Genomic DNA, 27,908 nt, shown 5'->3' with positions numbered 1-27,908 from the left:
CCACCCCTCATAGCCTGGTTCCTCTCTAGGTTTCTAATCTCCACCCGGCACAGCCAGAAGAGGACTGGCCACCCCACATAGCCTGGTTCCTCTCTAGGTTTCTAATCTCCACCCGGCACAGCCAGAAGAGGACTGGCCACCCCACATAGCCTGGTTCCTCTCTAGGTTTCTTCCTAGGTTTTGCCCTTTCTAGGGAGTTTTTCCTAGCCGCCGTGCTTCTACACCTGCAATGCTTACCGTTTGGGGTTTTAGGCTGGGTTTCTGTATAGCACTTGAGAGAGCACTGAGGCAGGCTGAAACACATGCATTTGGGACGACGTGCAAGTGGTTTCGATCTGTACCAGGTCACGTGGTTTCTAGCGGACCATCTGCTTATTAAGACGTGTTACGGTATATTCCATTTGAGATCGCCTATCCCGATGGTGAAGTCTATTTTACAGCTTCCCATCAAACGATTCGAAATGTCGGGATGGTTCTTTATTCTGCTCATCGCTGCACTCAGAGACATTGGTACGTTTTAATATAAATACATTTTCAGATTGTTTTGTAATTCTATATGAAAAACACACGTATTGAGATACCGTAGCTGTGCCAGTTCCAACGGGTTTTAAATCAAAGTAATATTTCATTATTACACAGTAATAGCCTACGCAGCCTTCTGCCGTGGGTATTGTTTCAAAAAGTTTAAAGTATGCTGGGTGAAGGACGTTCTTGCAAGGCTACTGTAACGATTTAAAGACTAAATATAATTTACAAGTGTACAACGAAACCTTTAAAGGGGAAAATCACTATGCTGGTAAACAGCTGGATAAGTCTGGATAAATGTAGAAGAGAGTTCGACATTTACTCTAAAAAGACAAGTTTCCTGCCTTTAGGAGTTATTCGAAGTGAGACGGGGGGGGGGGTTCTTCAAATAACCCCTTTTAATGGATCCTTGAATAACCTTTTCAGGTAAATTACCCCCCTCCCCTATTAATAATAATACACATAACAATAACACAATATTTGAGTTCTCAGCGTTTATTATGATTTTTGGGCAAAGCAGAATAAAACCTGAATACCAGCAGAGCCCCGAGTCACATATGACATCTGGCGTGTTGATGTTAATGTGTTGCTCCTCTACCGAGGTAAAGTTTCTGGGTGGATGGATAGCCGACGGATATTCACCTGTAGTTTTCCTTACGTTCACCAACAGCAGTTAGGGACCGTCAACATAGTGACAAATCTATTTTTTTCAAATGTCAATAGCTCTTTAACCATTACTCCTAAAACTTTCAAAACTGGTTGTAGCTAACCCATAGACATTGCACACAGTTTGTTGTTATCGATTTACATCTTGCACTATTTAAATTATTTATTAACATTATTGATTTTCAATAGCTCATTGTTCATATGCCCTACTGACTTCAAACAAGGTTCAGAATGTCCACTCAGTGGGCCTACAAATAAAAGCAAATGTATTTATAAAGCGCTTCTTACATCAGCTGATATCTCAAAGTGCTGTACAGAAACCCAGCCTAAAACCCCAAACAGCAAGCAATGCAGGTGTAGAAGCACGGTGGCTAGGAAAAACTCCCTAGAAAGGCCAGAACCTAGGAAGAAACCTAAGAGAGGAACCAGGCAATGAGGGGTGGCCAGTCCTCTTCTGGCTGTGCCGGGTGGAGATTATAACAGAACATGGCCAAGATGTTCAAATGTTCATAGATGACCAACAGGAGATTATAAAAGAACATGGCCAAGATGTTCAAATGTTCATAAATGACCAGCATGGTCGAATAATAATAAGGCAGAACAGTTGAAACTGGAGCAAACAATTATTATATTAGCAAACAATTACTGTGAATCATTCTATATTGACCCTAACATATTTTACTCCTTCGCAAAAGTTGTGTGATACACACAACCCCCACTCAACCCCCACTCAACCCCCACACAACCCCCACACAACCCCCACTCATCCCCACACAACCCCCACTCATCCCCACACAACCCCCACTCAACCCCCACACAACCCCCACTCAACCCCCACTCAACCCCCACTCAACCCCCACACAACCCCCACTCAACCCCCACACAATCATAAACTCCCATTCTCAACAGTTACACCATCCCAGAGCCCAACTCAAGAAAGGTCCTGCTTTAGAAATGCACAGTTGCAGCTGTATGAGAAGGCCTGTAAGACGCAAAAAAAAATGGGCAGAAATGAGGAGATTTTATGAACCGTTGTCACGTCCTAGATGATGGAGGTCAGACTATTTCCCAGAAACACCCACAACACGGTCCGCCGTATTGACCATATTCCCAAGCCTTTGATACTGGGAAGGGAGGGATGTGTTTTCTGTTAGTCATATTGACATACTTTATTTGATTGTTTTGATGAAGAACACAAACCATGAGGAAGCACCAGCAGTCGATAATGCGTAGCTTACTGGTTAAGTGTGGTGCATTGGGACAGAAACCAGTTGGTGAAAAATCATTGCATATAACAATGATTTTATACAGTATAGATATAAATATAAATGTTGAAAATCTTATTTCCATTTAGCTGATGATTGTCTGCATCCAGCTCTGATGTCTCATCTCTGATCTCTGTGTAATGAAACAGGAAGTGATGGTCGGCAAACCCTCAAACTTCTGGCCTGTAGCCCTGGGAAGCATAGATTGTAATCATTCGTTTTGAGTAAATATTAGGATTGGGGAGGGTGTACAAATGTGTTTACAGTACAAGAGAAGGGTGATGTGAAAATATTTTGGCTGAAAATGAGTAATATTTGAACTCCAGTTGGACCAGCTCCAGTACTGTACTGTCCAAAACAACTCTTCCATTCATAGACAAAGCAATGGAAGCAATGATAAAATATATATATATACTGTATATAACTAACTAACTAGTGTTTATTTACTATTAAAAGTAAAACTGTTGGACTGTTTGATGTCGTACACTAAGACAGTTGAGCTCATGAGGCTTTTAATAATATATAATTCAAGAATCAATGATGATATATCATTCCTTTAAAAAATACAGGAATTGGATGTAGAAATCTCAGATTTCTCCTTTAATCCTCGCCTCTTTGCAACTTGGGACTTTCAGGGCAATCTAACGTACTGTATCTTCCTACATTAGACCTCTACACTGACCGTGGATTAGAGCTGGTACGCAGGTTGTTAACTGAGTGAAATTGAAGATGTTTGTGTATTTATGGACATGAATTATGTGCGTTGTGGAGCCTACGGCTTATGGAAACCGAGTACTAATGGAAAATCCAGCCTACGGCTTATGGAAACCGAGTACTAATGGAAAATCCAGCCTACGGCTTATGGAAACCGAGTACTAATGGAAAATCCAGCCTACGGCTTATGGAAACCGAGTACTAATGGAAAATCCAGCCTACGGCTTATGGAAACCGAGTACTAATGGAAAATCCAGCGCCTCTGCTTTACAAACCATCACACACTACCACATCTCTCCCCTTTGTTATAAGTTCATATCTTACTAACCTTTTTGTCCCTACCGTGACACACACACACACACACACACACACCAACTCAAGTCTCTCCTTTGTTCCCTCAGATGCCTTCGAAGTACAGGCGCCCCAGCCCAGAGTGGTAGCCGTCTATAACCAACCGGCTATTTTGGGCTGTGTGTTTCCCCCTAGCCTTGACCTTGGTTCCCTCCTGGATGAGGGTCTCGTGGTGACATGGCAGAGGGTAGAAGATTTGCGGGTGGTCCACAGTTTCTACTACGGAATAGACCAACTGGCGCGCCAGAGTGGGGAGTATCACAAACGCACTGGACTGTTCCATTCCCAGCTCCCTGGGGGAAACGCATCCCTCAGGTTGGAGAGTGTAGGTCCAGGGGATCAGGGAAGATATCTCTGTTCGGTTAATAACATGAAGGGGACAGGAAAGGCTGAGGTCCAGCTCAAATACGCAGGTAGGTTCTCTTTTCTTCTCCCTTCTCTATTCCTCCTGCTTCTCCTGATGTTGTTTTGTTCAATTATCTTTCCTCATTTAGGTGTCGCCCATCTCCCCCATTATCCCCTGGGTATTTATACAGTGGGGCAAAAAAGTATTTAGTCAGCCACCAATTGTGCAAGTTCTCCCACTTAAAAAGATGAGAGAGGCCTGTAATTGTCATCATAGGTACACTTCAACTATGACAGACAAAATGAGAAGAAAAAAATCCAGAAAGTCACAAAGGGCTCTGTGTCAGCCCTTTGTCTCGGGTTTCCAATGTTGCCACGTTTTTTTGCAGTATTACTTAATTAAGTGCGTTATTGAAAATAGGATGCATTTTTTTGTCATATTTTTATTCTCTACAGATCTTCCTTCTTTTCACTCTGTCATTTAGGTTAGTATTGTGGAGTAACTACAATGTTGTTGATCCCATCCTCAGTTTTTCTTCTATCACAGCCATTAAACTCTGTAACTGTTTTTAAAGTCACCATTGGCCTCATGGTGAAAATCCTGAGCGGTTTCTTTCCTCTCCGCCAACTGAGCTGTCAAGGACGCCTGTATCTTTGTAGTGACTGGGTGTCTTGATACACCATCCAATGTGTAATTAATAACTTCACCATGCTGAAAGGGATATTCAATCTCATCTTTAAATAGGTGACCTTCTTTGCCAGGCATTGGAAATCCTCCCTGGTTTTTATGGTTGAATCTTTGTTTGAAACTCACTGTTCGACTGAGGGACCTTACAGATAATTGTATGTGAGGGGTACAGAAATAAGTTGGTCATTAAAAAATTATGTTAAATTATGTTATCATTGCACATAAAGTGAGTCCATGCAACATATTATGTGACCAGTTAAGCATATTTTTACTCCTGAACTTTTTTCAGGACAGATGCATCAAAGCTGTGACCGAGAGACTGAAAAACAGCTTCTATCTCAAGGTCTGACGGAAAAACAGCTTCTATCTCAAGGTCTGACGGCCTTGAGATAAAAGTTGCTAGTCACCACTTGCAGGCCTCTGACCAATACCCTGCCCTGAACTTTAGTCACTGTTACTAGACGGCTACCACCTGGTTACTCAACTCTGCACCTTAGAGACTGCTTCCTACAGACAAGGAACACTGGTCACTTTAATAATGTTTACATGCTGTTTTACTCATTCCATGTGTAAACTCAGAAAAAAAAGAAACGTCCCTTTTTCAGGACCACGACTTTCAAGGATAATCCATAAAAATCCAAATAACTTCACAGATCTTCATTGTAAAGGGTTTAAACACTGTTTCCCATGCTTGTTCAATGAACCATAAACAATTAATAAACATGCACCTGTGGAACAGCCATTAAGGCACTAAAAGCTTACAGACAGAAGGCAATTAAGGTCACAGTTATGAAAACTTAGGACACTAAAGAGGCCTTTCTACTGACTCTGAGAAACAGCAAAAGAAAGATGCCCAGGGTCCTTGCTCATCTGCGTGAACATGCCTTAGGAATGCTGCAAGGAGGCATGAGGACTGCAGATGTGGCCCGGTCAATAAATTGCAATGTCCTTACTGTGAGACGCCTAAGACAGCGCTACAGGGAGACAGGACGTACAGCTGATCGTCCTCGCAGTGGCAGACCACATGTAACAACACCTGCACAGGATTGGTACATACGAACATCACACCTGCGGGACAGGATCAGGATGCCAACAACCCCTAAATGAGGAGGGGATGCACTGCAGTACTTAATGCAGCTGGTGGCCACACCAGATACTGACTGTTACTTTTGATTTTGACCCCCCCTTTGTTCAGGGACACATTATTCCATTTCTGTTAGTCACATGTCTGTGGAACTTGTTGAGTTTATGTCTCAGTTGTTGAATCTTGTTATGTTCATAGAAATGTTTCCACACGTTAAGTGGATATTTATTATATATTTATTTATTATTGATGAAAATGAACACAGTTGACAGTGAGAGGACGTTTCTTTTTTTGCAGAGTTTATATAGTGTATTCTAGTCAAGGCCATCCTATTCAACTTCAGATATGCTACATTTCAAGTCTCTTCATCTTATTGGTGTTCTTTAGTATTGGTTTCTTTTCAGAAATTTGACCATGAAGGCCTGATTCACGCAGTCTCCTCTGAACAGTTGATGTTGAGATGTGTCTGTTACTTGAACTCTGTGAAGCATTTATTTGGGCTGCAATTTCTGAGGTGCAGTTCACTCTAATGAATGTATCCTCTGCAACAGAGGTAACTCTGGGTCTTCCTTTCCTTTGACAGTCCTCTTGAGAGCCAGTTTTATCATAGCGCTTGATGTTTTTTGCGACTGCAATTGAAGACATTTTACGGATTGACCGACCTTCAAGTTTTAATGAAACAATGTTGGACTGTCGTTTCTCTTTGCTTATTTGAGCTGTTCTTGCCATAATATGGACTTGGTCTTTTACTGAATAGGGCTATCTTCTGTATACCACCCATACCTTGTCAGGGGGTGGCAGCGTAGCCTAGTGGTGAGAGCGTTGGACTAGTAACCAGAAGGTTGCAAGTTCAAACCCCCGAGCTGACAAGGTACAAATCTGTCGTTCTACCCCTGAACAGGCAGTTAACCCACTGTTCCTAGGCTCTCATTGAAAATAAGAATTTGTTCTTAACTGACTTGCCTAGTTAAATAAAGGGAAAATTAAAATAAACAACACAACCGATTGGCTCAAACACATTAGGAAGGAAAGAAATTCCACAAATTAACTTTTGACAAGGCACACCAGTTAAATGAAATTCATTCCAGGTGACTACCTCATAAAGCTGGTTGAGAGAATGCCAAGCTGTCATCAAAGCAAAGGGTGCCTACTTTGAAGTATCTCAAATATAAAATATATTTTGATTTGTTTAACACTCTTTTTTACTACATGATTCCATATGTGTTATTTCATAGTTTTGATGTCTTCACTATTATTCTACAATGTAGAAAATAGTAAAAAATAAAGAAAAACCCTTGAATGAGTAGTAGTGTCCAAACGTTTGACTGGTACTGTATATATATATATATATATATATATATAGAGAGAGAGAGAGAGAGAGAGAGAGAGAGAGAGAGAGAGAGAGAGAGAGAGAGAGAGAGAGAGAGAGAGAGAGAGAGAGAGAGAGAGAGAGAGAGAGAGAGAGAGAGAGAACAAACAAACAAACAAACAGGCATTACATGAAGGGGGAAACAGGGGGACAAAGTAACCATTCATCTGTCAGTCCCCAACTCTATGGGCCAGTTTAATTATTTGTATATAGTGCATGTGGACTCTCCCTTCAAATGAATGGTTTCTGCTCTTTCAGGCACATCCGTTGCTGGCAGTGGTATAAAATGAACCACACATTGATGCAATCTCCATAAATAAACATTGGCATTAGAATGGCCCTGAAGAACTCAGTGACTTTCAACGTGGCACCGTCGTAGGATGCAAATTTCCAACAAGTCAGTTTGTCAAATGTCTGCCCTGCTAGTGCTGCCTCCAGTCAACTGTGGTGGTGGATGTCTTAAGGTGTATGCACCAATTTGTAAGTCGCTCTGGATAAGAGCGTCTGCTAAATGACTTAAATGTAAATGTAAATGTAAACTGTAAGTCCTGTTATTGTGAAGTGGAAACGTCTAGGAGCAACAACGGCTCAGCCGCGAAGTGGTAGACCACACAAGCTCAGAGAACGGGACCGCCGAGTGCTGAAGCGTGTAAGAATCATCAGTTCCTCGGTTGCAACCCCTCACTACCAAGTTCCAAACTGCCTCTGGAAGCAACGTCAGCACAATAACTATTCCTTCGGGAGCTTCATGAATGAATCACCATGCGCAATGCCAAGGAGAGGTGTAAAGCCACCATTAGGTCTCTGGAGCAGTGGAAACGACTAATCTGGGTTAGGCGCATGCCAGGAGAAGGCTACCAACTGCCAGCGGTGAAGTTTGATGGAGGAAGAATAATGGTCTATTTTCTTGGTTCAGGCTGGGCCCCATAGTTCAGGTGAAGGTTAAATGTTAACTCTACAGCGTACAATGACATTCTAGACTATTCTGTGCCTCCAACTTTGTTGCAACAGTTTCCTGATTCCTGTTCCCACTTGACAATGCTCCTGAGCACAAAGCGAGGTCTATACAGAAATGGTTTGTCGAGGTCAGTGTGGAAGAACTTGACTGGAATGCACAGATCCCTGACCTCAACCCCATCAAACATCCTTTGGGATCAATTGGAACACCGACTGCGAGCCAAGCCTAATCGCCCAACATCCGTGCCCGACCACACTGTTCAATGATGTTATTGTTACTATAAAATCATGTAAAAATAATAGAACGGGACTTATAAGCATATAAGGGGAGATGTTTGTACTGTTTAACCTGGGGCGGCAGGGTAGCCTAGTGGTTAGAGCGTTGGACTAGACAGACAGGCTTCATGTAAAGCCTGTCTGTTCTCTCACTGTTTCCCCCTTCATATAAAGCCTGTCTGTTCTCTCACTGTTTCCCCCTTCATGTAAAGCCTGTCTGTTTCCCCCTTCATGTAAAGCCTGTCTGTTTCTCCCTTCATATAAAGCCTGTCTGTTCTCTCACTGTTTCCCCCTTCATATCAAGCCTGCCTGTTTCCCCCTTCATATCAAGCCTGCCTGTTCCCCCCTCTCTGTATCCTAAGGGACCCTATCTTAAATAATAATGTACCCTTACCTAAGGGACCCTATCTTAAATAATAATATACCCTTACCTAAGGGAATCTATCTTAAATAATAATGTACCCTTACCTAAGGGACCCTATCTTAAGTAATAATATACCCTTACCTAAGGGAATCTATCTTAAATAATAATGTACCCTTACCTAAGGGAATTGTTTAAGGGCGCTGCATAGAGCCCCTGAAATATTTCCATTTAAAAGGGTTTTTAAGGGGTAGTTTGAAGGCATGTTGAGCCGAAGGACCGTGTCTATTTCTTCCCTGGAAAGTCCCAAAGAGCCTAAACAATGAAAAGCCTTCTGGATGTTTTAGTTTTTTATATAAGCAGCCTTTGTGGTTACTACCTTTGAAGTAAGCAGCCTTTGTGGTTACTACCTTTGAAGTAAGCAGCCTTTGTGGTTACTACTATATATTCTTATGCATCTTTGTATTTGACTGAAGAGATGGTATCTGTGATTACTGTGGGATATTTGGAAGAAGATGTCAACACATATCTTGAGAATTAGATGGGTCAATAGGATTAAACTGGCCCATAGAGTTGGGGACTGACAGATGAATGGTTACTTTGTCCCCCTGTTTCCCCCTTCATGTAATGCCTGTTTGTTCTCTATATTCCATCTCTCTCTCTCTCTCTCTCTCTCTCTCTGTCTCTCTCTCTCTCTTTCTCTCTCTCTCTCTCTCTCCCACTCTCTCTCTCTCTCTCTCTCTCTCTCTCTCTCTCTCTCTCTCTCTCTCTCTCTCTCTCTCTCTCTCTCTCTCTATCCCACTCTTCTCTCTCTCTCTCTCTCTCTCTCTATCCCACTCTCTCTCTCTCTCTCTCTCTCTCTCCCTCCCTCTCTATCCCACTCCTCTCTCTCTCTCTCTCTCTCTCTCTCTCTCTCTCACTCCTCTCTCTATCTCTAGCATTCTACACAGAGCCTCACCTCACAGTCCAGGCCCAGCACTCCTACACGACCTTCCTCTATGAGACTGAAGGTTACCCAGAACCAGAGGTCCGCTGGTCGGACCCGCATGGCCATAACCTCACGCATAACATCTCAGTGACCCAGTCGTCCAAGGCCCCGGGCCTGCTCCTCTCTCTCCGTACCCAGCTGGTGATGCAGGCTGGTGGGGCAGTCAACTACACCTTCTCCCTGAGGAACCAGCTCCTGCAGCAGGTCATGGAGAGGTCACTGAGTTATGGTGAGCTGATGTCCACTGAATGGTTTGATTGAATACCTTGTTTCATTGATTAATGATAATAGTAATACTCTTTTAAGTTACTTTTTTTAAAAGCGTTTCAAAATAGATGAAAAAAAAAAAACAGAAGATTAAAAGTTGATATTGAAAGCGGATGAATTAACAAACAACATTGAGACTGAGAACATCTCTGGTGGACATTCCTGCTTGCCAAATTGGATGCCCCTCTAAAGTTGAGACATGAGGCATTGGGATGTGTGACAAAACTGCACAATCAAGAGTGGCCTTTTAGTGTCCCCAGCATAAGGTGCAACTGTGTAATGGTCATTCTGTCTTGATATGCCACACCTGTCAGGTGGATTGATTATCTTGGCAAAGGAGAAATGCTCACTAACAGGGATGTAAAGCACATTTGTGCACAAACTTGGAGAGGAATACGCTTATTATGACCATGGAAAATGAATGGGAGGTTTTATTTGAGCTCATGGAACATGGCACCAACACTTATTAACATGTTGTGTTTTCATTCTTGGCCCGGTCACACTGTACATAGATTTTTATATTATGTTATTTACTGGACGTTTGTTCATGTGTAACTCTGTTGTTGTTGTTTGTGTCGCACTGCTTTTGCTTTATCTTGTCCCGGTTGTAAAGGAGAACTGGTTCTCAACTGGCCTGGTTAAATAAAGGTGAAATACAGGCTGTGCCTGTGGAGACATGTTTCCTAGGAAACATAATATTGTTTCTAAAAGGGAAAATGTGTTCAAACCATAACAAAGAAGACCCCCCCCCATGGCTAAGGGATGGGGATGTAGCTATAGATACAAGACTGGCCATTCACGAGATCAAAAATATAGTTGTAACCATGTTTTGAATACAGGTTTTTGTTTACAATTATATATATGTTATATATTTTTACTAACATTGGAGAAAAGCAAGCTCTCTCTCTCTCTCTCTATCACACTCCTCTCTCTCTCTATCCCACTCCTCTCTCTATCCCACTCCTCTCTCTCTCTCTCTCTCTATCCCACTCCTCTCTCTCTCTCTCTCTCTCTCTCTCTCCCAATCCTCTCTCTCTCTCTCTGTCTCCCTCTATCCCACTCCTCTCTGTCTGTCTCTGTCTCTCTCTCTCTCTCTCCCACTCCTCTCTCTCTCTCTCCTCTCTCTCCCACTCCTCTCTCTGTCTCTCTCTCACTCTCTCTCTCTCTCTCTCTCCCACTCTCTCTCTCTCTCTCTCTCTCTCTCTCTCTCTCTCTCTCTCTCTCTCTCTCTCTCTCTCTCTCTCTCTCTCTCTCTCTCTCTCTCTCTCTCTCTCTCTCTCTCTCTCTCTCTCCCAATTTGAAAAAAAGACGATTTTCTTGATTAGATACGACCTATTCTACCTGAGTCAATACATATAATCACATTTGGCAGTGTCTAAAGGTGATTACAGCTGAAAGTCTTTCTGGGTAGGTCTCTAAGAGTGATTACAGCTGAGAGTCTTTCTGGGTAGGTCTCTAAGAGTGATTACAGCTGTGGGTGTTTCTGGGTGAGTCTCTAAGAGTGATTACAGCTGTGAGTGTTTCTGGGTGAGTCTCTAAGAGTGATTACAGCTGTGAGTGTTTCTGGATGAGTCTCTAAGAGTGATTACAGCTGTGAGTCTTTCTGGGTGAGTCTCTAAGAGTGATTACAGCTGTGAGTCTTTCTGGGTGAGTCTCTAAGAGTGATTACAGCTGTGAGTCTGTCTGGGTGAGTCTCTAAGAGTGATTACAGCTGTGAGTCTTTCTGGGTGAGTCTCTAAGAGTGATTACAGCTGTGAGTCTTTCTGGGTGAGTCTCTAAGAGTGATTACAGCTGTGAGTCTTTCTGGGTGAGTCTCTAAGAGTGATTACAGCTGTGAGTCTTTCTGGGTGAGTCTCTAAGAGTGATTACAGCTGTGAGTCTGTCTGGGTGAGTCTCTAAGAGTGATTACAGCTGTGAGTCTTTCTGGGTGAGTCTCTAAGAGTGATTACAGCTGTGAGTCTTTCTGGGTGAGTCTCTAAGAGTGATTACAGCTGTGAGTCTTTCTGGGTGAGTCTCTAAGAGTGATTACAGCTGTGAGTCTTTCTGGGTGAGTCTCTAAGAGTGATTACAGCTGTGAGTCTTTCTGGGTGAGTCTCTAAGAGTGATTACAGCTGTGAGTGTTTTCTGGGTGAGTCTCTAAGAGTGATTACAGCTGTGAGTCTCTAAGTTTCTGGGTGAGAGTCTCTAAGAGTGATTACAGCTGTGAGTGTTTCTGGGTGAGTCTCTAAGAGTGATTACAGCTGTGAGTGTTTCTGGGTGAATCTCTAAGAGTGATTACAGCTGTGAGTCTTTCTGGGTGAGTCTCTAAGAGTGATTACAGCTGTGAGTGTGTCTGGGTGAGTCTCTAAGAGTGATTACAGCTGTGAGTCTTTCTGGGTGAGTCTCTAAGAGTGATTACAGCTGTGAGTGTTTCTGGGTGAGTCTCTAAGAGTGATTACAGCTGTGAGTGTTTCTGGGTGAGTCTCTAAGAGTGATTACAGCTGTGAGTGTTTCTGGGTGAGTCTCTAAGAGTGATTACAGCTGTGAGTCTTTCTGGGTGAGTCTCTAAGAGTGATTACAGCTGTGAGTGTTTCTGGGTAGGTCTCTAAGAGTGATTACAGCTGTGAGTCTTTCTGGGTGAGTCTCTAAGAGTGATTACAGCTGTGAGTCTTTCTGGGTGAGTCTCTAAGAGTGATTACAGCTGTGAGTCTTTCTGGGTGAGTCTCTAAGATTGATTACAGCTGTGAGTCTTTCTGGGTGAGTCTCTAAGAGTGATTACAGCTGTGAGTGTTTCTGGGTGAGTCTCTAAGAGTGACTACCTCTACCTTGACCTCTACTCTGGGTTATCCGACCCCTGCCTGCATTGACCTGTCGTTTGCCTGTCCCTGTTGTTACAATAAACAGTGTTACTTCACACAGTCTGCACAAGAGTGAATTTCCTATTGTGCTAATGGTTAAGATGCCTGGTTCCCCCAGTGGGAGCCTCTGTCACGGTCATCATTAAGAGGAGACCAAGGCGCAGCGTGGTGAGCGTACATTCTTCTTTAATTAACAAATGAACAAACTATCAAAACAACAAAACGAACCGTGAAGTTAATATGGCTAGTGCAGAACAGGCAACTAAACATAGAATAAGAACCCACAAACTACCCAAGGAATATGGCTACCTAAATATGGTTCCCAATCAGAGACAATGATAAACAACTGCCTCTGATTGAGAACCAATCTAGAAACCATATACATAAACACCTAAACTAGAAAAAAAACCTAGACATACAAAAACCCCTAGACAATACAAAAACTAAAAACAAACCACCCTCGTCACACCCTGACCTAACCAAAATAATAAAGAAAACAAAGAATACTAAGGTCAGAGCGTGACAGGTTCAGACCCCACCCTGCGACATTAAGTCAAGCTGAGTCCATATTCCCATGCCAACTTGTCTGAAAAACATTTACTCCACATCTGACAAACATGGAATTAGCTAAGCCTTTAATTTGGGCTGAGTCGTGTTTACAGCACAGAAACCACAAACACATTTCCATTGGAACGTAGCCAGTGTATTTTCTCTCAACCACAAACCTATTATTAGAAAGAAGAGCCTAAATCTCCACATGCTGCGTGTCAGTCTGTCTCGGAGCCGGAATAATGAAAACAGAAAGACAGATTTCCGTTCTTTATAGTTGCCACTATGCATATTGGGGGCTGGTAGGGTTCTCCTGGCATCCGCCAAACCTGGATTTGTCCGTCGGACTGCCAGATATTGGAGTATGATTCGTCATTCCAGAGCAGGTATTCCCAAACTGGGGTAAGAGGTACAGCTGTCGGGAGACATGTAAAAATGTGACTCACATTAAAAAAAAATATTTGGGAAAGAAATAATAAGAATCTTCACATTTCGAGTAACAGATAGCATTAATAAGAAAGGGCTAGAAGAGTCTTATATGTTGAGCTACCGAGTGGCTAGGACAGACAAGCCCCATACTATTGTGGAGGACTGGCTAGGACAGGCAAGCCCTATACTATTGTGGAGGACTGGCTAGGACAGGCAAGCCCCATACTATTGTGGAGGACTGGCTAGGACAGGCAAGCCCCATACTATTGTGGAGGACTGGCTAGGACAGGCAAGCCCCATACTATTGTGGAGGAGTGGCTAGGCAAAGCCCCATACTATTGTGGAGGACTGGCTAGGACAGGCAAGCCCCATACTATTGTGGAGGAACTAGGGAGGACAGGCAAGCCCCATACTTGTGGAGGAGTTGTGTGAGGAGTGGCTAGGACAGGCAAGCCCCATACTATTGTGGAGGAGGACTGCTAGGACAGGCAAGCCCCATACTATTGTGGAGGAGTGGCTAGGACAGGCAAGCCCCATACTATTGTGGAGGAGTGGCTAGGACAGGCAAGCCCCATACTATTGTGGAAGAACTGTGGAGGACTGGCTAGGACAGGCAAGCCCCATACTATTGTGGAGCCCCATACTATTGTGGAGGAGTGGCTAGGACAGACAAGCCCCATACTATTGTGGAGGACTGGCTAGGACAATACTATTGTGGAGGAGTGGCTAACAGACAAGCCCTGGCTAGGACAGGCAAGCCCTATACTATTGTGGAGGAGATGGCTGGTGGAGAAATAAATAAAAACTATACAGAAAAACAGCCCCCATACTATTGTGGAGCTAGGACAGGCAACAATTACTGCCCCATACTATTGTAGAGGAGTGGCTAGGACAGGCAAGCCCCATACTATTGTAGAGGAGTGGCTAGGACAGGCAAGCCCCATACTATTGTAGAGGAGTGGCTAGGACAGGCAAGCCCCATACTATTGTGAAGAACTGGCGAGGACAGGCAAGCCCCATACTATTGTGGAGAACTTCATTCTTCCTGCTACCGCGGAGATGGCTGGGGGAAAAATAAATAAAAAACTATACAGAAAATGCCTTCAAACAACACTGCTTCACGACGCATCAGTGACATGGCAGGAGAGGTTTTGAAACAATTACTGCTTCGTAAACAAGCCAGTGAATTCTATGCACCACAGCTGGATGAGTCAACAGACGTGGCGGGCCTGGCACAGCTCCTGGTATATGTCTGTTACAGCTGGATGAGTCAACAGACGTGGCGGGCCTGGCACAGCTCCTGGTATATGTCTGTTACAACTGGATGAGTCAACAGGCCTGGCACAGCTCCTGGTATATGTCTGTTACAGCTGGATGAGTCAACAGGCCTGGCACAGCTCCTGGTATATGTCTGTTACAGCTGGATGAGTCAACAGACACCTGGCTCAGCTCCTGGTATATGTCTGTTACAGCTGGATGAGTCAACAGACACCTGGATCAGCTCCTGGTATATGTCTGTTACAGCTGGATGAGTCAACAGACACCTGGCTCAGCTCCTGGTATATGTCTGTTACAGCTGGATGAGTCAACAGGCACCTGGCTCAGCTCCTGGTATATGTCTGTTACAGCTGGATGAGTCAACAGACACCTGGCTCAGCTCCTGGTATATGTCTGTTACAGCTGGATGAGTCAACAGACACCTGGCTCAGCTCCTGGTATATGTCTGTTACAGCTGGATGAGTCAACAGACACCTGGCACAGCTCCTGGTATATGTCTGTTACAGCTGGATGAGTCAACAGGCCTGGCACAGCTCCTGGTATATGTCTGTTACAGCTGGATGAGTCAACAGGGCCTGGCACAGCTCCTGGTATATGTCTGTTACAGCTGGATGAGTCAACAGGGCCTGGCACAGCTCCTGGTATATGTCTGTTACAGCTGGATGAGTCAACAGGTGTGGCACAGCTCCTGGTATATGTCTGTTACAGCTGGATGAGTCAACAGACATGGCGGGCCTCTCACAGCTCCTGGTATATGTCTGTTACAGCTGGATGAGTCAACAGGGCCTGGCACAGCTCCTGGTATATGTCTGTTACAGCTGGGTGAGTCAACAGGGCCTGGCACAGCTCCTGGTATATGTCTGTTACAGCTGGATGAGTCAACAGGTCAACAGGCCACCGAGAGGCTCTTGGGTCCACTGCAGCATCCACCCAGAGGCTCTTGCTGTCAAGGGAATGTCTGACAGCTGGAAAGAGGTTTTGGACACTACAGTGAAAATGGTTAACTTTGTGTTAAAGCAAGACCCCTGAACTCGTGTATTTTCTGCATTATGCAATGATATGGGCAGCGACCATGTAACGCTTTTACAACATACAGAAGTGCGCTGGTTATCAAGGGACAAAGTATTGACGCGCTTTTTTTAAAATTGAGAGATCAGCTTAAAGTTCTTTACTGACTATAATGTTCACTTGTCTGACCTCTTGCATGATGACGAGTTTCTCACACAACTTGCCTGTCTGGGTGATGTTTTTTCTCACGTGAATGATCTGAATCCTCTGTGGAGATGGGGGAATCTTCCAGAAGGACAACCATCTCTGCAGCACTCCACCAATCAGGTTTTTATGGTAAGAGTGGCCAGATGGAAGCCACTCCTCAGTAAAAGACACATGACAGCCCACTTGGAGTTTGCCAAAAGGCACCTAAAGGACTTTCAGACCATGAGAAACAAGATTATCTGGTCTGTTGAAACCAAGATTGAACTCTTTGGCCTGAATGACAAGCGTCACATCTGTAGGAAACCTGGCACCATCACTACAGTGAAGTATGGTGGTGCCAGCGTCATGCTGTGGGGGATGTTTTTCAGCGACAGAGACTGTGGAAAAAGTAATGGGGTCTGAAAAGTTTCCTCCGGGATGCTGGCCTTCTAGGCAGAGTTGTAAAGAAAAAGCCACATCTCAGACTGGCCAATAAAAAGAAAAGATTAAGATGTGCAAAAGATGGACAGAGGAACTCTGCCTAGAAGGCCAGCATCCCGGGATCGCCTCTTCACTGTTGACGTTGAGGCCGGTGTTTTGCAGGTACTATTTAATGAAGCTGTCAGTTGAGGACTTGTGATGAGCGTCTGTTTCTCAAACTAGACACTCTAATGTACTTGTCCTCTTGCTCAGTTATGCACCAGGGCCTCCCACTCATCTTTCTATTCTGGTTAGAGCCAGTTTGCGCTGTTCTGTGAAGGGAGTAGTACACAGCTTTGTACGAGATCTTCAGTTTCTTGACAATTTCTCGCATGGAATAGCCTTCATTTCTCAGAACAAGGATAGACTGACGAGTTTCAGAAGACAGTTCTTTGTTTCTGTCCACAAATGCTGATGCTCCATATACTTAACTAGTCTAAAGAAGGCCAGTTTTATTGCTTCTTTAACCTGTTACTCCTACCCCCTACTTTTTCGAACATTCTGTTAAAAATCGCGCAACATTTCAGCGCCCTGCTGCTCATGCCAGGAATATAGTATATGCATATGATTAGTATGTGTGGATAGAAAACACTCAGACGTTTATAAAACTGGTTAAATCACGGCTGTGACTATAACAGAACGTGCGTTTCATCGAAAAGCGCAGGAAAATCTGATCACTGAAAATGGAAATATATATCTATCTGCCAATTCAACCCATTGATAAAGGCGAACCACATTAAATGGGGCTGAGGTTGCAATACCTACATCTTCCACACGATGTCAACAGTCTTGTCATTTGCCTAGGCTTTGTTTCTTGGTCAAACGAAGAAGAGACAAGCCATTTGTTCAGGTCTCCGACCGGATATTTTGGTTGAGATTTACCCGGACATTATTTCCAGACGTACCCCATATAGAATATACATCGCCTCGTGATCAATTTGATCGCTTATTAACGTGTACTAATACCTAAAGTTGCATTACAAAAGTATTTCGAAGTGTTTTGTGAAAGTTTATCGTCGACTTTTTTAATTTAAAAAAATGACGTTACAAGACGCTATTCTTTTTTCGTTTATCACACAGTCTTCATAGATCGATATCTAGGCTATATATGGACCGATTTAATCGAAAAAAAGACCCAATAGTGATTATGGGACATCTAGGAGTGCCAACAAAGAAGATGGTCAAAGGTAATGAATGTTTTATATTTTATTTGTGCGGTTTGTGTAGCGACGACTATGCTAATTATTTTGTTTACGTCCCCTGCGGGTCTTTTGGGTTGTTACATGCTATCAGATAATAGCTTCTCATGCTTTCGCCGAAAAGCATTTTAAAAATCTGACTTGTTGCCTGGATTCACAACGAGTGTAGCTTTAATTCAATACCCTGCATGTGTATTTTAATGAACGTTTGAGTTTTAACTAGTACTATTAGCATTTAGCGTAGTGCATTTGCATTTCCAGATGTCTAGATGGGACGCCTGCGTGTCAGGTAGGAGCAAGAGGTTAATCAGGACAACAGTTTTCAGCTGTGCTAACATAATTGCAAAAGGGTTTTCTAATGATAAATTAGCCTTCTAAAAATATAAAAACTTCGATTAGCTAACATGACGTGCCATTGGAACACAGGAGTGATGGTTGCTGATAATGGGCCTCTGTACACCTATGTAGATATTCCATAAAAATAAAAAAAGTCAGTTTCCAGCTACAACAGTCATTTACAACATTAACAATGTCTTCACTGTATTTCTGAACCAATTTGATGTTATTTTAAAAGGACAAAATAAATGGTGGTTCTTTCAAAAACAAGGACATTTCTAGGATACAGGCCTGTGAATGAGTTGTCCCGTAAATAAGCCTTTGCTGTACTGTACTTACGACACATATGGATCATTCAGTGGTAACACTTGTTCAGTCTTAGAATTGGCCCCTGTCATTCTAAGCTGAGACGTGCTCATTAGCTTTTTAGCTATTCTGAAAGGTAACCTTATGGGCTTTCTGTTTCAATGACAATCCCCAAACTTTTGAACCGAACTGCATATACCGGGTGTGTTTAGTAATGACATATTATATTACTACCTTCTTCAGGAGGGTACTGTAGGAGGGCACTGTAGGAGGGTACTATAGGAGGGTACGATAGGAGGGTACTGTAGGAGGGTACTGTAGGAGGGTACTGTAGGAGGGTACTATAGGAGGGTACTATAGGAGGGTACTGTAGGAGGGTACTATAGGAGGGTACGATAGGAGGGTACTGTAGGAGGGTACTGTAGGAGGGTACTATAGGAGGGTACTATAGGAGGGTACTGTAGGAGGGTACTGTAGGAGGGTACTATAGGAGGGTACTATAGGAGGGTACTGTAGGAGGGTACTGTAGGAGGGTACTGTAGGAGGGTACTATAGGAGGGTACTATAGGAGGGTACAATTCTTCTTAGCTAGCTACATAGCCGTCCTTGTATCAGAGATAATTGCATAATTATCGTATTTCGTCACCCTAACGTAGCCTTCACTGCTATTCGCCCAGGAGCTAGCTAACGCACACAGATTAGCATCACTGTAGTGCTATTCACTCAACTGTACGACTTGATTAGTTCAGTGTTAGCTAGCTACATAGCTGTCTTTGTTTCCAAGATAATTGTGTAGTTTAGTGTGTGTAGCCTTGGAGTGATTATCTTAATTCACTGAGGTTCGCTAGCCAGCTATTTGTCGTCCTTAACGTAGGAGACTCTGCTAGCTAGCCAACAGCTAACTGCTAACAGCTAGCCAACGTCTACTGTTTTGAATTCAACAACCCGGTCAGGTAGTTTCACATTTTCATTTCATTTCATTACAGTACAACGGTTTGATTTGTTTGATCGTAGCTAGCTACATAGCCGTCTTTGTTTCAAAGATAATTGTGTAGTCTAGACCGATTCCCTAGGTTAGCTAGCCAGCTATTGTCGTTCTTTAACTCAACGTAACGTAAACAACACTGCTAGCTAGCCAGCTAGCCCCCGAATAGCAGCACTGTAGAATTATTACACTCAACGGAACGACTTGATTAGTGTAGTGTCAACAACGCAGCTACTGCCAGCTAGCCTACTTTAGCAGTACTGTATCATTTTAATCATTTTAGTCAATAAGATTCTTGCTACGTAAGCTTAACTTTCTGAACATTCGAGACGTGTAGTCCGCTTGTCATTCCAATTTCCTTGCATTAGCGTAGCCTTTTCTGTAGCCTGTCAACTATGTGTCTGTCTATCCCTGTTCTCTCCTCTCTGCACAGACCATACAAACGCTCCACACCGCGTGGCCGCGACCACCCTAACCTGGTGGTCCCAGCGCGGGCGACCCACGTGGAGTTCCAGGTCTCTGGTAGCCTCTGGAACTGCCAATCTGCGGCCAACAAGGCAGAGTTCATCTCAGCCTATGCCTCCCTCCAGTCCCTTGACTTCTTGGCACTGACGGAAACATGGATCACCACAGATAACACTGCTACTCCTACTGCTCTCTCCTCGTCCGCCCACGTGTTCTCGCACACCCCGAGAGCTTCTGGTCAGCGGGGTGGTGGCACCGGATCCTCATCTCTCCCAAGTGGTCTTTCTCTCTTTCTCCCCTTACCCATCTGTCTATTGCCTCCTTTGAATTCCATGCTGTCACAGTTACCAGCCCTTTCAAGCTTAACATCCTTATCATTTATCGCCCTCCAGGTTCCTCGGAGAGTTCATCAATGAGCTTGATGCCTTGATAAGCTCCTTTCCTGAGGACGGCTCACCTCTCACAGTTCTGGGCGACTTTAACCTCCCCACGTCTACCTTTGACTCATTCCTCTCTGCCTCCTTCTTTCCACTCCTCTCCTCTTTTGACCTCACCCTCTCACCCTCCCCCTACTCACAAGGCAGGCAATACGCTTGACCTCATCTTTACTAGATGCTGTTCTTCCACTAACCTCATTGCAACTCCCTCCAAGTCTCCGACCACTACCTTGTATCCTTTTCCCTCTCGCTCTCATCCAACACTTCCCACACTGCCCCTACTCGGATGGTATCGCGCCGTCCCAACCTTCGCTCTCTCTCCCCCGCTACTCTCTCCTCTTCCATCCTATCTTCTCTTCCCTCTGCTCAAACTTTCTCCAACCTATCTCCTGATTCTGCCTCCTCAACCCTCCTCTCCTCCCTTACTGCATCCTTTGACTCCCTATGTCCCCTATCCTCCAGGCCGGCTCGGTCCTCCCTCCCCCGCTCCGTGGCTCGACGACTCATTGCGAGCTCACAGAACAGGGCTCCGGGCAGCCGAGCGGAAATGGAGGAAAACTCGCCTCCTGCGGACCTGGCATCCTTTCACTCCCTCCTCTCTACATTTTCCTCCTCTGTCTCTGCTGCTAAAGCCACTTTCTACCATTCTAAATTCCAAGCATCTGCCTCTAACCCTAGGAAGCTCTTTGCCACCTTCTCCTCCCTCCTGAATCCTCCCCCCTCCCTCCTCCCTCTCTGCAGATGACTTCGTCAACCATTTTGAAAAGAAGGTCGATGACATCCGATCCTCGTTTGCTAAGTCAAACGACACCGCTGGTTCTGCTCACACTGCCCTACCCTGTGCTCTGACCTCTTTCTCCCTCTCTCTCCAGATGAAATCTCGCGTCTTGTGACGGCCGGCCGCCCAACAACCTGCCCGCTTGACCCTATCCCTCCTCTCTTCTCCAGACCATTTCCGGAGACCTTCTCCCTTACCTCACCTCGCTCATCAACTCATCCCTGACCGCTGGCTACGTCCCTCCCGTCTTCAAGAGAGCGAGAGTTGCACCCCTTCTGAAAAAACCTACACTCGATCCCTCCGATGTCAACAACTACAGACCAGTATCCCTTCTCTCTTTTCTCTCCAAAACTCTTGAGCGTGCCGTCCTTGGCCAGCTCTACCGCTATCTCTCTCAGAATGACCTTCTTGATCCAAATCAGTCAGGTTTCAAGACTAGTCATTCAACTGAGACTGCTCTTCTCTGTATCACGGAGGCGCTCCGCACTGCTAAAGCTAACTCTCTCTCCTCTGCTCTCATCCTTCTAGACCTATCGGCTGCCTTCGATACTGTGAACCATCAGATCCTCCTCTCCACCCTCTCCGAGTTGGGCATCTCCGGCGCGGCCCACGCTTGATTGCGTCCTACCTGACAGGTCGCTCCTACCAGGTGGCGTGGCGAGAATCTGTCTCCTCACCACGCGCTCTCACCACTGGTGTCCCCAGGGCTCTGTTCTAGGCCCTCTCTTATTCTCGCTATACACCAAGTCACTTGGCTCTGTCATAACCTCACATGGTCTCTCCTATCATTGCTATGCAGACGACACACAATTAATCTTCTCCTTTCCCCCTTCTGATGACCAGGTGGCGAATCGCATCTCTGCATGTCTGGCAGACATATCAGTGTGGATGACGGATCACCACCTCAAGCTGAACCTCAGCAAGACGGAGCTCCTCTTCCTCCCGGGGAAGGACTGCCCATTCCATGATCTCGCCATCACGGTTGACAACTCCATTGTGTCCTCCTCCCAGAGCGCTAAGAACCTTGGCGTGATCCTGGACAACACCCTGACGTTCTCAACTAACATCAAGGCGGTGTCCCGTTCCTGTAGGTTCATGCTCTACAACATCCGCAGAGTACGACCCTGCCTCACACAGGAAGCGGCGCAGGTCCTAATCCAGGCACTTGTCATCTCCCGTCTTGATTACTGCAACTCGCTGTTGGCTTGGCTCCCTGCCTGTGCCATTAAACCCCTACAACTCATCCAGAACGCCGCAGCCCGTCTGGTGTTCAACCTTCCCAAGTTCTCTCACGTCACCCCGCTCCTCCGCTCTCTCCACTGGCTTCCAGTTGAAGCTCGCATCCGCTACAAGACCATGGTGCTCGCCTACGGAGCTGTGAGGGGAACGGCACCTCAGTACCTCCAGGCTCTGATCAGGCCCTACACCCAAACAAGGGCACTGCGTTCATCCACCTCTGGCCTGCTCGCCTCCCTACCACTGAGGAAGTACAGTTCCCGCTCAGCCCAGTCAAAACTGTTCGCTGCTCTGGCCCCCAATGGTGGAACAAACTCCCTCACGACGCCAGGACAGCGGAGTCAATCACCACCTTCCGGAGACACCTGAAACCCCACCTCTTCAAGGAATACCTAGGATAGGGTAAGTAAGGGTAAGTAATCCTTCTCACCCCCCTTCTCACCCCCCCAACAAGATTTAGATGCAAGTGGCTGTTCCACTGGTTGTCATAAGGTGTATGCACCAATTTGTAAGTCGCTCTGGATAAGAGCGTCTGCTAAATGACTTAAATGTAAATGTAAATGTACTATAGGAGGGTACTATAGGAGGGTACTGTAGGAGGGTACTATAGGAGGGTACGATAGGAGGGTACGATAGGAGGTACTATAGGAGGGTACTATAGGAGGGTACTATAGGAGGGTACTATAGGAGGGTACTATAGGAGGGTACTGTAGGAGGGTACTATAGGAGAGTACGATAGGAGGTACTATAGGAGGGTACAATAGGAGGGTACTATACCGGGTGTGTTTAATAATGACATATTATATTACTACCTTCTTCAGGAGGGTACTGTAGGATGGTACTATAGGAGGGTACTATAGGAGGGTACTATAGGAGGGTACTGTAGGAGGGTACTGTAGGAAGGTACTGTAGGAGGGTACTATAGGAGGGTACTATAGGAGGGTACTGTAGGAGGGTACTATAGGAGGGTACTATAGGAGGGTACTATAGGAGGGTACTGTAGGAGGGTACTATAGGAGGGTACGATAGGAGGGTACTGTAGGAGGGTACTGTAGGAGGGTACTGTAGGAGGGTACTATAGGAGGGTACTATAGGAGGGTACTGTAGGAGGGTACTGTAGGAGGGTACTATAGGAGGGTACTGTAGGAGGGTACTGTAGGAGGGTACTATAGGGGGGTACTGTAGGAGGGTACTGTAGGAGGGTACTATAGGAGGGTACTATAGGAGGGTACTATAGGAGGGTACTGTAGGAGGGTACTATAGGAGGGTACTATAGGAGGTACTATAGGAGGGTACTGTAGGAGGGTACTGTAGGAGGGTACTATAGGAGGGTACTATAGGAGGGTACTGTAGGAGGGTACTATAGGAGAGTACGATAGGAGGGTACTATAGGAGGGTACTATAGGAGGGTACTATAGGAGGGTACTATAGGAGGGTACTGTAGGAGGGTACTGTAGGAGGGTACTGTAGGAGGGTACTATAGGAGGGTACTATAGGAGGGTACTATAGGAGGGTACTGTAGGAGGGTACTGTAGGAGGGTACTATAGGAGGGTACGATAGGAGGGTACTGTAGGAGGGTACTGTAGGAGGGTACTGTAGGAGGGTACTATAGGAGGGTACTGTAGGAGGGTACTGTAGGAGGGTACTATAGGAGGGTACTGTAGGAGGGTACTGTAGGAGGGTACTATAGGGGGGTACTGTAGGAGGGTACTGTAGGAGGGTACTATAGGAGGGTACTATAGGAGGGTACTATAGGAGGGTACTGTAGGAGGGTACTATAGGAGGGTACTATAGGAGGTACTATAGGAGGGTACTGTAGGAGGGTACTGTAGGAGGGTACTATAGGAGGGTACTATAGGAGGGTACTGTAGGAGGGTACTATAGGAGAGTACGATAGGAGGGTACTATAGGAGGGTACTATAGGAGGGTACTGTAGGAGGGTACTGTAGGAGGGTACTGTAGGAGGGTACTATAGGAGGGTACTATAGGAGGGTACTATAGGAGGGTACTGTAGGAGGGTACTGTAGGAGGGTACTATAGGAGGGTACTATAGGAGGGTACTATAGGAGGGTACTGTAGGAGGGTACTATAGGAGGGTACTATAGGAGGGTACTATAGGAGGGTACTGTAGGAGGGTACTATAGGAGGGTACTGTAGGAGGGTACTGTAGGAGGGTACTGTAGGAGGGTACTATAGGAGGGTACTGTAGGAGGGTACTGTAGGAGGGTACTGTAGGAGGGTACTATAGGAGGGTACTATAGGAGGGTACTGTAGGAGGGTACTGTAGGAGGGTACTATAGGAGGGTACTATAGGAGGGTACTGTAGGAGGGTACTATAGGAGGGTACTATAGGAGGGTACTATAGGAGGGTACTGTAGGAGGGTACTGTAGGAGGGTACTGTAGGAGGGTACTATAGGAGGGTACTATAGGAGTGTACTATAGGAGGGTACTGTAGGAGGGTACTATAGGAGGATACTGTAGGAGGGTACTATAGGAGGGTACTATAGGAGGGTACTATAGGAGGTACTATAGGAGGGTACTGTAGGAGGGTACTGTAGGAGGGTACTATAGGAGGGTACTGTAGGAGGGTACTGTAGGAGGGTACTGTAGGAGGGTACTATCGGAGGGTACTGTAGGAGGGTACTATAGGAGGGTACTATAGGAGGTACTGTAGGAGGGTACTGTAGGATGGTACTGTAGGAGGGTACTATAGGAGGGTACGATAGGAGGTACTATAGGAGGTACTATAGGAGGGTACTATAGGAGGGTACTATAGGAGGGTACTGTAGGAGGGTACTATAGGAGGGTACTATAGGAGGGTACTATAGGAGGTACTATAGGAGGGTACTGTAGGAGGGTACTGTAGGAGGGTACTATAGGAGGGTACTATAGGAGGGTACTGTAGGAGGGTACTGTAGGAGGTACTATAGGAGGGTACTATAGGAGGGTACTATAGGAGGTACTATAGGAGGGTACTATAGGAGGGTACTATAGGAGGTACTATAGGAGGGTACTATAGGAGGGTACTATAGGAGGGTACTGTAGGAGGGTACTGTAGGAGGGGGTACTATAGGAGGTACTATAGGAGGGTACTATAGGAGGGTACTGTAGGAGGGTACTATAGGAGGGTACTGTAGGAGGGTACTATAGGAGGGTACTATAGGAGGTACTATAGGAGGTACTATAGGAGGTACTATAGGAGGGTACTATAGGAGGGTACTATAGGAGGTACTATAGGAGGGGTACTGTAGGAGGGTACTGTAGGAGGGTACTGTAGGAGGGTACTATAGGAGGGTACTATAGGAGGGTACTGTAGGAGGGTACTGTAGGAGGTACTATAGGAGGGTACTATAGGAGGGTACTATAGGAGGTACTATAGGAGGGTACTATAGGAGGGTATTATATTACCACCTTCTTCAGGGTGGATATATATATACTGAGTTTGTTTAATAATTCTGTGACTGTTTATCATGTGTTCTTTTGTGTCAACAGAGTCAAGCAGTAGAAACTATGACGACTGCCCCAGAGACAGATCTACACTGCTGATGTTGTTCATCCCTGCTGGAGGCTTGGTTATTGTCCTCATATTCCTTTACTTTCCACACAAACGGACATGGAAAGCCACATCTAAATCACAACATATGACAGAATTAACTGGGCGTAAACGAACTTGTGACAAGAACACTAGTCCTCTAGAGGCAAGGACATCCAACTGCGAATCAGACGTCTCACCTCCAAGCCCAGCACATGAAGTTTAAGAGACTCCTTGTTCATTCTCTGCAAAGTCCAACGTGTGTTTCTGGTCTAGTAGCGTCATGGTATCATCCTTCCTGGAGCTGAGAATGCTGGAAATCCAGTTGTCAGTCGGGCAGTAACAACGAATCAGTTTCATTAGGTGGCGGTAACATTAAATGACTCTTTTTTTTTCTCTCCATTGCCCAACATGGGTCAGATTACTGGAAAGGGAACCAGACACAAAGCTTCTATTGAGAGACTTGGTCATTACAGACCTGAGGGGAACCGGTCTGACAGATTTGGTGGGAGGGGCCCCAACCACCATCCAGAACAGTGTTTCTGGGAAACGAGTGGGAAATGCCTTTTGTGCATTGAAAGTATTCAGAACCCTTGACTTTTTCGACATTTTGTTACATTACAGCCTTATTGTCCTCATCCATCTACACACAATATCCCATAATGACAAAGTAAAAACAGGGTTTAAGACATTTTGGCAAATGTATTCAAATAAAAAAACAGATAGCTTCTTTACGTATGTATTCAGTATTCAGTATTCAACATGATTTGGAAAGGCACAAACCTGTCTACATAGGGTCCCACAGTTGACACTGCATGTCAAAGCAAAAACCAAGCCATGAGGTCGAAGGAATTGTCCGTAGAGCTCTGAGACAGGATTCTGTCGAGGCACAGATCTGGGGAAGGGCACCAAAACATTTCTGCAGCATTTAAGGTCCCGAAGAACACAGGGGCCACCATCATTCTTAAATGGAAGAAGTTTGGAACCACCAAGACTCTTCCTCATCTCTGGAGAGACCTGGAAATAGCTGTGCAGCAACGCTCCCCATCCAACCTGACAGAGCTTGAGAGAATCTGCAGAGAAGAATGGGAGAAACTCCCCAAATACAGGTGTGCCAAGCTTGTAGCATCATACCCGTGAAGACTCGAGGCTGTAGTCACTGCCACAGTTGCTTCAATCAAGTACTGAGTAAAGGGTCTGAATACTTATGTTAATGTGATATTTCAGTGGATTTTTTATTCTAAAATCTGTTTTTGGCTTTGTCATTATGTGTTTAGATATTTTTCAGATATGTTTTTTAATCAATTTTAGAATAAGGCTGTAACGTAACAAAATGTAGAAAAATTGAAGGGGCACACCAGTATTGTTCAATATTTGCCCATTTATTATTATTTTTTTTACAATTCTTCAATCTCCTTCAAATTGGTTGTTGATCTTCCCTTAACCCTACCATCCCTTACCTAATTGAAGAAACTAATGGACAACAACTCTTAGGCTTCTACTTCCAGTTTATACATTCTATATACATTTTACGGACACTGTATAGTTTAAAATAGTTATATTTTGTCCCATCCTTCAGCTCCACTCAACCCCTCCCATCTATCTCTGATCTATCACCAGTCCATCCAGTCCCTCAACCCCTCCCATCTATCTCTGAACACCATCCAGTCCTTCAGCTCCACTCAACCCCTCCCATCTATCTCTGAACACCATCCAGTCCTTCAGCTCCACTCAACCCCTCCCCCTCCCATCTATCTCATCCAGTCCTTCAGCTCCACTCAACCCCTCCCATCTATCTCTGAACACCATCCAGTCCTTCAGCTCCACTCAACCCCTCCCATCTATCTCTGAACACCATCCAGTCCTTCAGCTCCACTCAACCCCTCCCATCTATCTCTGAACACCATCCAGTCCTTCAGCTCCACTCAACCCCTCCCATCTATCTCTGAACACCATCCAGTCCTTCAGCTCCACTCAACCCCTCCCATCTATCTCTGAACACCATCCAG

At 45.1% G+C, this 27,908-nt stretch overlaps 1 protein-coding gene across 1 annotated transcript; it reads left to right on the top strand.

Moving 5' to 3' along the window:
* The first annotated feature begins 294 nt into the window (after positions 1-294).
* Positions 295-27,517, top strand: LOC118373244 (CD276 antigen-like). The gene is made up of 4 exons (XM_035759330.2): positions 295-510; positions 3,572-3,934; positions 9,540-9,818; positions 25,860-27,517. The coding sequence occupies exons 1-4, from the start codon at positions 303-305 to the stop codon at positions 26,123-26,125; spliced, it is 1,116 nt and encodes a 371-aa protein (XP_035615223.2). The 5' UTR covers positions 295-302; the 3' UTR covers positions 26,126-27,517.
* The last annotated feature ends 391 nt before the right edge of the window (positions 27,518-27,908 follow it).

Source organism: Oncorhynchus keta, chromosome 19 (assembly GCF_023373465.1).
Source record: "Oncorhynchus keta strain PuntledgeMale-10-30-2019 chromosome 19, Oket_V2, whole genome shotgun sequence".
In the NCBI taxonomy this organism is placed as follows: domain Eukaryota; kingdom Metazoa; phylum Chordata; class Actinopteri; order Salmoniformes; family Salmonidae; genus Oncorhynchus; species Oncorhynchus keta.
This window is presented reverse-complemented; position numbering and strand designations above follow the sequence as displayed.